The sequence below is a fragment of the Thalassophryne amazonica genome, chromosome 9 (assembly GCF_902500255.1).
Source record: "Thalassophryne amazonica chromosome 9, fThaAma1.1, whole genome shotgun sequence".
Classification (NCBI taxonomy): domain Eukaryota; kingdom Metazoa; phylum Chordata; class Actinopteri; order Batrachoidiformes; family Batrachoididae; genus Thalassophryne; species Thalassophryne amazonica.
Window position 1 is genome coordinate 2951540 of NC_047111.1, and position 13873 is coordinate 2965412.

At 41.9% G+C, this 13873-nt stretch overlaps 1 protein-coding gene across 1 annotated transcript in view; it reads left to right on the forward strand.

Annotated features, from left to right (window-relative positions):
• Positions 1 to 13873, forward strand: part of ttc3 (tetratricopeptide repeat domain 3) — a 190832-nt gene that overhangs the window by 63500 nt on the left and 113459 nt on the right. Inside the window, exons 11-14 of the mRNA XM_034177494.1 lie at positions 6627 to 6681; positions 9721 to 9886; positions 10045 to 10075; positions 10150 to 10240. Of these exons, the coding sequence (XP_034033385.1) occupies positions 6627 to 6681; positions 9721 to 9886; positions 10045 to 10075; positions 10150 to 10240 (343 nt within the window). The remainder of the gene's footprint in view (positions 1 to 6626; positions 6682 to 9720; positions 9887 to 10044; positions 10076 to 10149; positions 10241 to 13873) is intronic.

The following is a 13873-nucleotide window of genomic DNA, read 5'->3' on the forward strand; positions in this document are numbered from 1 at the left end:
TAAATTAATTTTATTAGTAAACGGAGCATGCCGCAGCCTCAACTTTATCTAAATTCTGGGTCTTTTAGTGAAGCTTAGGGCTAGTGGCCGGTGATCATCTTAGTATTTCTTCTGTTTTTCTTGTTGTTTAATGCTGACAAATTATACTGTATTTCTTATCTTTCTGATGCCTGATTCTGTTTTTTGTCTCTGTTTGAGGTGCTGCTCCATCCTGAGATGGGAATGGGTGTCTTCTTCTGGAGGCCTCCCGTCCTGTGTACCAGCATGAACTTCCAAAATTTCCTGTATATTCATTTTGTCAATTGTCTGTATCATGGCCCAAGCAGACGGTCACCCCTTTCAGTCTGGTCTGCTTGAGGTTTCTTCCTCAGATGGAGTTTTTCCTTACAACTGTCACCTGTGTTCTTGCTCTGGTGGTTTGTAAGGTGCAACCTTATGTGAAGCACCTTGAGGCAACTTTGTTGTGATTTGGTGCAATATAACTGAAATAAAATAAAAACAAAAAGTTTGCAAAAGCATTCCCTTACCAAAAAATAGTACTTATAAGTATATAAAAAGTAAACTAGAAGTATACTTGAAACATACTTGCATATACTACTTTTTGGTAAGGGTTGGTATTTTTATTTAAAGTAAAAGATTTGTTTGAATGTAATTTGTTGTGTATGTTGTATTGCTCAGTGATTCTCGCATCCTTCAGTTATTGTGCTGAAGTCTGGTTTATCTATTAAAGAGTAAAAACTGAAGGAAATCAATTGTAAGGCCTGACAGCTACTCATAGTTGCTAAAAGTGCTAATGCTGCTAACATACAAAATTAAATAAGACAAAAATATCACAGGAAAAATACTGAAGCACAGATGTCTTAGATGCTCCATTGGGATAATTAGCCACACAACAAGCTGTATTATTTGTTACAGGTAATAAAATACTCAAGTTCACACACTGTCCTCCACAATAACAGCTACCGCCAGCGGCGTCTGCTGACATCTCTGACCCGGCTCAGTGGCAGCACACGAGCTGTCGGTCAAACCCACCATACCCTAATTATGTAGAATGTTACAGGGAATCAACGTGGATCCCTACAATATTTCACCAGTTTTATTGATTTTGATCAGAGGCCAGACATCTGATATCAGACATTTTCACCTACTTTATCAACGCTCCGTCAGCCAACACAGGAGAAGCCCTGAAGGCGTTATCAAAGGTCTGATGCCTACAGCTTCTTCACAGCTGGATGGTTGCAGAATGTGGTCATCAGTCTGATGACATCTCGGTCGTAAAATCCCGAATTCACCCAAACCGTCATATAAACTGGATACTCACACTCACCGGACAAACGTTCCAGTGTTTTCTTGTGGTTTTTCATGTACTAAACATCGTACATAACAGATTCTGTGTAATGGAATTTTGCTCACATCGGACAAAACGTCCTGTCTGCAGTGATGGGCACAGCTAACCAAAAACTTAGCTTCGATAACTGGTAATCAGCTAACTGAAAAGTTTTTTTTTTAATGCTAAACCGAGAAACTGTCTAAAACTTATCGGAAGCTACAGATAACCGATAACTTTCAATTTTGCCTCCCATACACTCTCAGCTACTAAGAAGCTGATTTTGAGTTTAAACACCGACATATCAGTCGCACAAAGAAATCAAATAACAGAGAAAACATGTTCGATGCAGTGTTAAAACAGATCAATCAGTCGCTCTGTGAGGCGTCATAACATCCGATCGGTTAGCGGCTCGGTGCGGTGTTATAACAGATCAATCAGTCGCTCCGTGACGCGTCATAGCATCCGATCGGTTAGCGGCTCGGTGCGGTGTTATAACAGATCAATCAGTCGCTCCGCGAGGCGTCATAACATCCGATCGGTTAGCGGCTCGGTGCGGTGTTATAACAGATCAATCAGTCGCTCCGCGAGGCGTCATAACATCCGATCGGTTAGCGGCTCGGTGCGGTGTTATAACATCAATCAGTCGCTCCGTGACACGTCATAGCATCCGATCGGTTAGCGGCTCGGTGCGGTGTTATAACAGATCAATCAGTCGCTCCGTGAGGCGTCATAACATCAAGCCTGGTTCATATGACAAGGTAATTAGGCCGATATCGGACCTGATCTTCCCCTTCTGACAATCTTAAGGACGCCCCGACAATCGTGATGACTCTAAATATAATCTTATCAGATATTCCTGCCATGTGTGGTGTGTTAAGAAGGACATGATGAGCTAAATGTGACATGCAGCCAATCAGAAAGCGAATGTTCGTGTGTGAAATCTGTTTGTGTGTGTTGTTTTGTCAGATCAATGATTTGTTTTTATCTCCACATGTGGGGTCTCTCAGGTTTTGGAAACCTACAGGTAAATTTAAAATCCTGCGGTTGACAACACTGTGATAGAACCAGTGGCCAGTAGATGGCAGTGTTCTATGCATTTTAATGCTGGTTATATCACACGGCCTGAATCACAATTAAAACAGACTTTCAGCTTTTTGCATAAAACAAACACAATAACAACATCTATAAACCCAGAGAATATATTCACGAGAGTTTTAGGCACAATATACAGAGTTTAATGCTGTTGTCCGTGTGGAGCCTGATCAGAGCGTCTCTGTCGTGAACTTTTACCCAGAATGCACTCCGCACACACCATGTCCACACTAAATCCTTCAAAATTAGAGCAATACTTTAAAACTAAAACATATATCTGATATTTTCACTTTATAAAACTTCAGACATGACGTTAATTTATATAACTTGTCCGAAATTAGTTTGGTTAAAATTTGAACCATAAGTTAAAACTGTATGCCTGTGGATGACTTGGGTGATATTGCCAGCATATTAGTATGGGGTCAAAAGAAATGTTTTTTTTTCTTTTCTATGACCAGTTCTCCTTTGCCTGCAGAGGATAGAACGGTTTCTTCTGGAACCAGCTCTTCTCTGTTTTTAGAGGATAGAACTGCGTATCTACTACAAAAAGTTACGTTTGTGAAGATCTAAAAATTATCGGACCAAAACTTATCGACGATAACTGGTCCAGTGATGGTTTTCAAAGTTATCTGAAAAACTAATCCGATGATGAAAACATTCTTTGATAATTATCTGTTAGCGGATTAGCGGAACTGTGCCCACCACTTCCTGTCCGATCTCAATTCATTTCCATTAAAAACCACTCACGTGTACCGGACAGATCAGTGTGGACGTGCTCAGTGACAGAGGTAAGTAAGTAAAGTTCACCACTGACACACGTCGATTCCAGGAACGTGAGTGCCGTATTTCAGTGATTAAAAGACCGGCCGTTTGTTATTTAATTTTTCAACCCGTGCTCACACACGGGACCGCGGTCTGACGTGCTTCTGTATAGGACACCGTAAAAGGCTGGGGTTTACTTTCACGGATTCACTCCTTCCTCTCTCATCATGTTTTAATAGTTGCTCAAATGACCCGCAGTTCATGTAGGAAATTGTCCACCTTACCTTTGGTTTGAGGTGATTGTAGACAGAAGAGCTCGTCGAGGAACAAATGAGTCCAGAAAAAGCATAATCAAGTTCAGTGGCAAAAGATGCGATGGAGAACTCTAAAACCGTCACTTTTCACACGCTCTTTATCAGTGGGAAAACAAAAATGTGCTCTGGAGCTCTTTTGTTGACAGCTCACGCCATCGTGTGCCCAGCAATGAAACGCCATGTTGATGTAATTTGTGTTGTAAATAAAGAGCACATTTGACTTTCATACAAGGAGTAAGTTGCCGTCCAGTATGGCCACGTGACCACATGTCACGTGATCCGTGCTGCCACCTGCACACCAGCTTTGTTGGACCAGCCTCCAGTGGCCAGTCAAAGAACTGCAACTTTTCCCTCTTCTGGGTGGCTTCATTTTATATGGGTGAAGACTCAGTGATGTGACTATCTGCTTAGGCCGAAGTACCAACAACAGTAAGCCAAAGAGGAACATAGTCTGAACAAAATCTGATAAACTTAGGCCGTGTTCTCAGACACATGTAGAAATAAAACATCGCTGACTGTTAGTGTGATGGCTGTGACCTTTTAGCCATGTGCTGTGTTTGTGTCCTGAGCTGGAAAAGGCTTCTTTTTCCCTCCAGAGGTGCATTTAAAGACCCGTAGAAGAGTAAAAATAATACACTGCAACTCGAGTATCAAGAACTGGTTCTTTTCCGGTATTGTTAAGAAATGATTCGATCCACCGATATCAGTAGTCTTTTTGCTTAACGTTTCCCTTATCGGTCTTTCAGAGCGGCCGTTGCTTTTGAGGGTGTTTGTCAGGAAAATGATCATTCCTCTACGTTGATTGTTACAGACCCTGCAGCAGCTCTGTTATCAACCGCTTCTGCAGCGCGACTCTAAGTGTGAACCAGTGAAGCAGTGCTTCGAACTGCTGCTTTGTTGGTTCTTTGATTCGCTGCTCTTCAGAAGTGGCAACTCTGGTTCTTAACCCCTCTCAAAGCCATTAAACTATGTCAATCGAATGGTCCTCTGTTCCGTTGGCACAGCTCCAAACACTGCACGGCTCTCTGCTGATTCGAGTTAAAGTCTGGTCAGAATTAACTTCAAAGCGAATAACTGCTTTAAATCAAATTACACCTCTTTCCAAACACTGTAATAGAGACAATAAATTACAATCGACTAAAACATTTTTTCCTCTAAAATGAGATGTCCTGCATTCTTTATGAATTACATCCTTACGTGCAGCACAGTCGGCTGCAAGAGCTCAGCTCAGAGGTATGGAGTGACATTCATGGCAGTAATGTCTGAAAGGAAATGATTTTGACAAAAACTACAGCTTTTATTTATTTCTATTTATGTCCAAAGATCAAGGTTCCATCATGTAGAGTTTATTTACATCCAGAGATCAAGGTTCCACCATGTAGAGTTTATTTACGTCCAGAGATCAAGGTTCCACCATGTAGAGTTTATTTATGTCCAGAGTTTAAGGATCTAGTAACCAATTTCATACGAGGTCTGTTAGAAAAGTAACGGATCTTTTTATTTTTTGCAAAAACCATATGGATTTGAATCACGTGTCATTGCATCAGCCAAGCTTGAACCTTCGTGCGCATGCGTGAGTTTTTCACACCTGTCAGTTGCGTCATTCGCCTGTGAGCACGCTTTGTGGGAGGAGTGGTCCAGCCCCCTCAACGGATTTTCATTGTCAGGAAAATGGCTGAGCGACTGCCGCTTTGCTGCATCAAAATGTTTTCAGAAACTGTGTGAGACAGCCAGGTGGAAACCATTCAGAAAATTCAGATGGCTTTCGGTGAAAATCTTGTGGGCATTACACAGATTAAGGAGCATTACAACCGGATTAAAGACGGCCCACAGCAGCTGAGGGCGCGCCACGCTTCGAGCGTCCATCGACAGACTGAAACGACCAGATCATTTCCAAAGTGAAGGCTGTGTTGATCCGGGACGTCGTCTGACTACCAGAGAAATGGCAAGAGAGGTGGACATAGCACTTTTTCGGCACATTACACTGTTACAGGAGACTTTGTAATGAAAGACGTGTGGCGGAATTCGCGTGTCAGGACGAAACCACTAATGGCGCAGAACAAAAAGCACCTCTGTGTTGGAAGTCTCACGGGACATGCCCAGCTCTTCCACCATTCGGAAGATTCAGACGGCTTTGGGTGGCTTTTCAGTCGAGTGAGTATCCGAGAAATTATCGAAGATCTGGGCATGTCACATGTCCTGTGAGACCAGCATGGAGGTGCTTTCGTTCTGCGCCATTAGCAGCTCCGTGGCAAATTCCTCCGCTCCTGTTTTCATGACAAAATCTCCTTTAACAGTGGAATGTGCCGGGAAAGTGCTGATGTCCACCTTTTCTACCATTTCTCTGGTAGTCGGACGACGTCCAGGATCAACACAGCATTCAGTTTGGAAATGATCTGGTCGTTTCAGCCTGTCGATCTCCGCTCGGAGCGCGGCGCACCCTCCACCATTGTGCGCCGTCTTTCTAAACCGGCTGTAACACTCCTTAATCTGTGTGATGCCCATAAAATCGTCCCTGAAAGCCATCTGAATTTTCCGAATGGTGTCCACCTGGCTGTCACTCACAGTTTCTGGAAAAATGTGATGCAGCGTTGCTCCAGCCGTTCAGACATTTTCCTCACAAAGAAAATCCGCCGAGGGGGCTGGACCACTCCTCCCACAAAGCATGCTCACAGGCGAATGACTCAACCGACAGGCATGAAAAAACTCACGCATGCGCACGAAGGTTCAAGCTTGGCTGATGCAATCACACGTGATTCAAATCCATATGGTTTTTGCAAAAAATAAAAAGGTCGGATACTTTTCTAACAGACCTCTTATTTATTTAATTTAAGACTTAATAACATGTTGTTGACATAGAAAACCTGTAAAGCCTACTTTGTAAATTCACAAGAGGTATTGATAAGGGAATCAATAAGGAATCGGATTGATAAGCTGAATCGATAAAATCTTATCAATACCCATCCCTAACTGCAACACTGTAGTGCAGATGGTTACTTTCGAGAGATGGACCTGTTATCTGCCTCTGGTTAACATCCAGGACCTGGGGCAGTTCTGTAGTGTGGAGTGTGTATACTGCTGTTCCACTACTGATGTCTGTGCAGTAATTCTCTCTTTCTCTCACCCAGAAAAGCTGTTGGTGATGGGAAGCGTGCTACTCTGATAGATCCCTTCTGGGCCAAGGTACAACTGTCTGTCTGTCGGTCTGTCTGTCTGTCTGTCGGTCGGTCCGTTGGTCCGTCTGTCCGTCCACAGGAAATGCACCAGAAGATGGGAAGTAGCCAACGGGATTATCAGAACTCCTCCAAAAACACCAAGACTCCTCAATGACTTGACCCATACTTGTTTTTCCTGTTAATGGAAAGAGCAGATATCTGCACAAACAGCTGCTACAGCGAGCTGCTTGTTGTCCATGTTTGTTCACCCTCTAAACTGGTGCTCCCATGAAAAAACTGTGTTTTCTACAGATCAGAACAGTTTTATACCGATTTTTTTTTTTAATCATTCTTTACCCTCACATCCCCAGTAAGTCTTTCATCTTACTGTTATATCGTGTTGTTAATGTCACAGGCAGCAAAATTTTCCATGAATTCATTGTCAGTTGACATCCAGGTTATTTCACACAAATGGATCAAACTCTGTAATGAACTTAACTTAAGTCTGTGTTCATGTAAACCCGATATGTTTAGTTGTGTTTTGTCTGAGCATGCCAAATCAGAATTTTACGGCTTCTTCTGGTACATGAGCCTGAAATATTCATGTGGAAAGAATGATCAACTTTGAACACGCTCATAGACGTCAAATGTTAATCTAAGTGTCATTTTGCACTAAACCGAAATTGTCACTCAATTTAATTTCAATTCAGTTTCAATTTATTTCCTTTATATAGCACCAAATCACAACAGAGTTGCCTCAAGGCGCTTCACACAGGTAAGGTCTAACCTTACCAACCCCCAGAGCAACAGTGGTAAGGAAAAACTCCCTCTGAGGGAGAAACCTCAAGCAGACCAGACTCAAAGGGGTGACCCTCTGCTTGGGCCATGCTACAAACATAAATTACAGAACAATTCACAGAACAATTCACAGACGAATACACAAGAATTCCTGTTGGTGCACAGGACAGGAGGGTCGCCAACACAAACACAACTCCCATCTCTGGATGGAGCTGCACCTTAAACAGAGGAAAAAACAGAATCAGGCATCAGAAAGACAAAAAATGCATTGCATACTGCACCAGTATGCTAGCCATATGAAAGGGAAAATAAGTGTGTCTTAAGTCTGGACTTGAAAGTCTCCACAGAATCTGATTGTTTTATTGATGCAGGGAGATCATTCCACAGAACAGGGGCACGACAAGAGAAAGCTGTGTGACTCGCAGACTTCTTATTCACCCTAGGAACACAAAGTAGTCCTGCACCCTGAGAACGTAAAGCCCTGGCTGGTACGTAAGGTTTAATTAGGTCAGCTAGTTAGGGAGGTGCCAGTCCATGAACAATTTTATAGGTTAGTAGCAGAACTTTAACATCTGATCTCACTGGGACAGGAAGCCAGTGAAGAGACGCCAAAATGGGTGTAATGTGGTCAGACTTTCTGCTTCGTGTCAAAAGTCTGGCTGCAGCATTCTGAACCAATTGGAGAGCCCTAATGCTGGACTGCGGTAAACCAGAAAATAGAACATTGCAGTAGTCCAATCTAGAAGAGATGAACACATGGATCAGGGTCTCAGCATCAGCCATAGACAAGATGGGACGAATCTTCGCTATATTTTGCAGGTGGAAGAAAGCAGTCCTAGTAATATTTCTAATATGGAGGCCAAAGGACAATGTAGGATCAAAAATTACCCCAAGGTCACTATCCCAGAAATGCTGACGTCAGCACTGGTTGTTATTCCCATTCCCATTTATCTAAGTGAATAAGAATAAAAATCAGTGTTGAGACCTGAAAGTGATTTTGATGACAGTTAATGAATGATGGGTGCAACTGTAGTTGTCTAATTTTATTTTTATCCATGTTAAGACATGCGCCGTTAAAGCACAGTTTACTGTAGTCAGATGTTTGGAGACTAAACACAAACAGTCCAATGCAAGCATGTGGTCTTATCAAACGGTAATAACACCGTATTCTGTCCCATGTGACACTCTGTGTATTACAGGTCCACCTTCTGGCCAGCATGAGCTTTCATGACTACACTCGGACTGAACAGCAGCTCTCATTAAGTTCATGAACTGCATCAGATTGCATGTAATATTTCAAAATTTACACTCCTGTCTTCACCTATGGTTCTGGAAAAAGGTTACTGCCCAAAAGAGCAAGGCCGTGGATACAAACGGTGGACACGAGGCTCCTCTGCCGGGTACCTGGGTGTACACTCAGGGACAGGCTGACAGGGTTTTTTGGTGGGTGGGCTCGTAGCAGAGCTGGTGGTTTGGGCCATCATGATCATTTTCTTTTGTCTTGTTCAGAAAGTGTTCCGTAAACGGCAGCATTTCAAGAAATGCCTGTGTACACACTACATATGCCAGGCCTGTATGTGGCGCTGCAGTGCTCCCACAAGAAACAGAAGACGTGGAACGGCAGTGCTCTGAGATTTATCCATTCTGATCTTTTGACATAAGGTCAAGGTCGAGGCCCAAGAACTCCTCACTCGTGGTCCTGATTGGCTGCAGCTGCTGGTTTCTCTTTGTCAGCATAAACAGGACGCTTCAGAACCTCCAGCGTGCCGCCTGCGTACAGCGCATCTCTAATTGCGATGAAGACTGTTAGTGCACAAGATTTAATTACTTTGGATCAACAGATGCCAAAATTATACACGAAAAATACACACACAGCACAGCCAGTGCTGCAGTTGAACACACACACACACACACACACACACACACACACACACACACACACACACACACACACACACACACACACACACACACACACACACACACACACACACACACAGTGTGAAGGTTTCAGGTGTTGGATGTCACCTGATCATCTTCTGCTAAACTCTGATAAAACAGAAGCATCAAAGTCTTTTGTTTTAAGTGGTGGTGGTGGTGGTGGGGGGGGGGGGTGTCATGGTTTGAGTGATGAGCTTCAGCAGGAAAAAAAAAAAAGCTAAGTGCAGCAGTTTGACCTTTAACCCACAGACATCAAGTGAATGTTTTAGGCAGTTGGCAGTGAGTGGAGGTGGTAATGAAATGGAGGCGTGCACGTGTCTGTTTTCAGGGCCATTACCGTTACTGTGAGGCGCTGTTCTTCCTGGGAGAGGTTAAAATGGCCATTGACGCCAACGTTTTAGCCCAGCGCCTCTGCAAGGACGACCACATAGGAATCAAAGACCTGGAACAACAGCACCAGAAATTCATTGCTGAAGTGACTGAAACCAAAAAAGGTATTTTCACTGAATTCACGTCATTGAGCAGCACGAGGCCTGTGTGCACGACTGGCCGGGCCTGTGTGCACGACGGGCCGGGCCTGTGTGCACGACGGGTCAGAGTGGGTAGCTGTTGTCCACTTAGAGTGAAAGTGGTCCGTGTGCTTTCCTTTCAGGTGCGCATTTGAAGAAACGACACAGTAAAGGGTATGTGCTGTCTTATTCATACACGTTGGTCGATGTGATCCCTGCTGGTCTTCAAGTTCAGGGTGCCTTTCTAGGTTTGGTGGTACCAGTGGAGCAGAGTTGCACCAACAACCTGAGAAAGCTGCCAAGCCTGAGCGAGCAGCTGGTCCGGCTCAACAGTCTAAGGTCAGTCAGTCTGTGTCCCCTGGATTATAGGAGCACCGTCTGATTGGTGACTCTGCGTTGACCACTAATGAGCAGATCATTGTAGCATAATGCCAGAGGATTCCGTCTGAGGATTTGAGTTCATCCTGTAAAGGCAGCCGTTCGGGTTGGAGTCCTTTTTGTTCTCTGAAGGTGATTAGGGCTGCAACAAACGATTATTTGGATCATCGATTAATCTGATGGGGTTTCAACACAATTAATCGGATTAGCGGGGAATTTTTTAAAAATGTGCCAGGGAAACAGTTTTCTCTCCTTCCATTTATTTAACAACAGAACATTATTTGAAAACTTAAAATACTTGAAAATCAACAAATCATCAAATGTCCCTTGGCTGTTGAAATATAAAATAATAAAGAATAAAACAGTTTATAATAAAGAACAAAAGTAATTATTTCAAATGACATTGCTTTATCAAAGTGCTGAGTTGCCATAAAACATTGAAACATACAAATGTTATATATGGTGAAAAAAAGAGGTATTTTTGTTGCTGCAAATGAGCAATTAGCATAACCATTGAACCATAAAACCTAAATCAAAAACTGTAGCTTGACTCAATATATGTGCAACATTCTCTGTATAACTTGTAAACTGTGGTCATTTCACAATAACACACGTGACTCATGTCTCTTTCTCTAAAATTGTATTGTAGCAGCCTAATGCTAACTTTAACATTGAAAACGGCATAGACATGCTAACATGTTAGCATTGGCGTTAGCATAAAATATATCTGTCAACTGTTTCAGAAGATCATAACAGGTCAGTTTAACATAAAAAGTAAATATTCCTCACAGACATATGCTCGATAGGGTTTTAGTGGAGAAAAATTAAGATAAAGCGAAATAAAACAAATGAAACCAACGAAGCAGCAGCTCGAAGCACTCCTTTATTGGTTCAAGATTCAAAGCAAAGCTCGGTTGATTATATGGAAGAAATGAAACATTTGCGGTAAAACAAAGTTATTTAGCAACTAATCGATGACTAAATTAGTTGACAACTATTTTAATAATCGATTTTAATCGATTAACTTGATTAGTTGTTTCAGCTCTAAAGGTGATAACTGAACATTGGTGATGTGAAGTAATAATTCATCCACTTCATTTCACGAGTGATGACAGTCTTACACAATGATGCGCCACCTAGTGGATGGTCTCAGTAAGCAGATGTATACCCAGAGTATCCTTAAAAAGGTTTCGACTGGTGCGTCTTATACGCCAGAAAATACTGTAAATGTAAGAGAGTTTAATTTAAATTAGCTGACCTGATGGTCCAGTGGGCTGATGCTGTGGGCCGTCTGCCCGTCAGCGTGTGTAAACATCTCCGACTGCATGTTCCTACCCATGTGGACACCAAAGTTTGTTCCAGGTGTTCAGATCTGATTTCAAATCTGGCCACCATGTTGGCCATCTTGAAAATTGCATATATGCCGTTTGTCAGCCATTTATGTATCATTTAAGCTGAAATTTACTACATGGGTAGCAATCAACAAGTTCAGAAATGGAATCTGATGTTTTTTGAATTTTTAGCTCACCTGAACCAAAGGTTCAGTGGGTTGATGCTGTGGGTCGCCTATCTTCTCTGAAACTGCTGAAAAATGTTAAGAATGTTCCTCATTTCTTTGTTAGACTTCATACAAAGTGGTGAACTCTGGGGCTTAATTTCATGTAAAAAAAAAAAAAGAAAAAAAAGTGAGGAGTGCACTCTGTAAAATTTTGTATTGACATGAAAATATTTTCTTGCAAATACAAAAGCATCTGACCACGTCTCTGCGTTTAGCTCCACCCCCAAATCTCTTTCCCATAGCTCCATGGCTCTGTCAACATTAATGGTTAACGTTAAAGAGATTATTTTTCCATTAAAAAGAGAAATTAATTTCTTGACTTTAAAGGCAGTTAAAATGAAGGGAGGTCTCAACAGGACTTAACATTGGTTTATTTATTTGGGAACATAAGGTATGATTTTACAAAATGTGTCACTCTGAGAAAACCAAAGAAATGGTTATGTAGTATTTTGTAGCTATTCTGAGTATGTTCAAATGACATGAAATTACCATGTTCAAATAAATCAAAAACAAGTCTTAGTCCCTTTGAATACCACTCATCCTTCCTGTGACTGGAGGCAAAGCTTTTTCTTCAAGGTTGCAACCCAAATGAAAAATCTCTGCAGCCACTATGTTTTGAGTTACTCCACCAGATTCTGTATTTCCACCATGATCGAGTTGTTTTTACTCTCTGCTGGTCATTCACCTGTGTCCGCTGAGATAAGGCTGAAAAGAGAGAGAGGGGCACAACACCAGACTTCCACAGGGGCTTTCATGTAAAAAGTATTTAAGCCAACTTATACTTACTTATTACTATACGTATTATTATACTTACTTATATTATACGGGCATGGCAGGTCCTTTCCTTGAAGAATGGTAATAAAATGGAGATAGTGTTTTTTGAAACAGTAATACAGCATCAGCATAGAGTGAGATTCTATATTCACTTTCTCCGCTCTTCACACCAGATAGCCCTTGATGGACCCTAATACAACCCCAATTCCAATGAAGGTGGGACGTTGTGTGAAATGTAAATAAAAACAGAATACAATGATTTTCAAATCCTCTTCAACCTGTATTCAATTGAATACACCACAAAGACAAGATATTTAATGTTCAAACTGATAAACTTTGTCTTTGTGCAAATATTTGCTCAAGTTGGGATGGGGCAACAAAAATCAAATCAAATCTACAAAAGACTGGGAAAGTTGATGAATGCTCAAAGAACACCTGTTTGAACATTCCACAGGTGAACAGGTGAATTGTCATGTCAACAGGTGAGTGTCATGATTGGGTATAAAAGGAGCATCTCCAAAAGTCACAAGCAAAGATGGGGTGAGGATCACCACTTTGTGAACAACTGCGTGAAAAAATAGTCCAACTGTCTAAGAACAATGTTTCTTAACGTTCAGTCGCAAGGAATTCCATCACCTACAGTCCATAATATAATCAGAAGATTCAGAGAATCTGGAGAACGTTCTACATGTAAGCGGCAAGGCTGAAAACCAACATTGAACTCCCGTGACCTTCGATCCCTCAGGAGGTACTGCATTAAAAACCGACATCATTGTGTTAAGGATCTTACCGTGTAGGCTCAGGAACACTTCAGAAAACCATTGTCATTGTACCTGTGCCCCCCAGACCCTCTGTAAATTTTCCTTGGATTTCACAGTTTTCATTTCACAGGCCTGTAAATGAGGCTAAACCTGAGCTGTTCACATTTTACATTTGATATTAATGTTTGCAGTCTTGACCCTGTGTGTAAAATGCTGGTTAATGTCATACTAATGGTATTGATCTTTAAGCACGAGGTGAATTAAATAGAGGGAGCTGACTGACCGCCAGTGAACCTGCCTGTAAGATCAAGATAATGGTCAGTAAACCCTTACAGCATTTGACAGTATACGTACGTCGATTTATGAGGTGAGATTTCTTAAAATCATTTGCAAAAAGAGCAAAATAATTTAAGTTGTCAAAAGCAGGGACAACGGTTTTTGTGCACTTTTGTTATGGTAAAAGACATCAGGCTTAACCACATTGAATTTTTAAGATTTGTA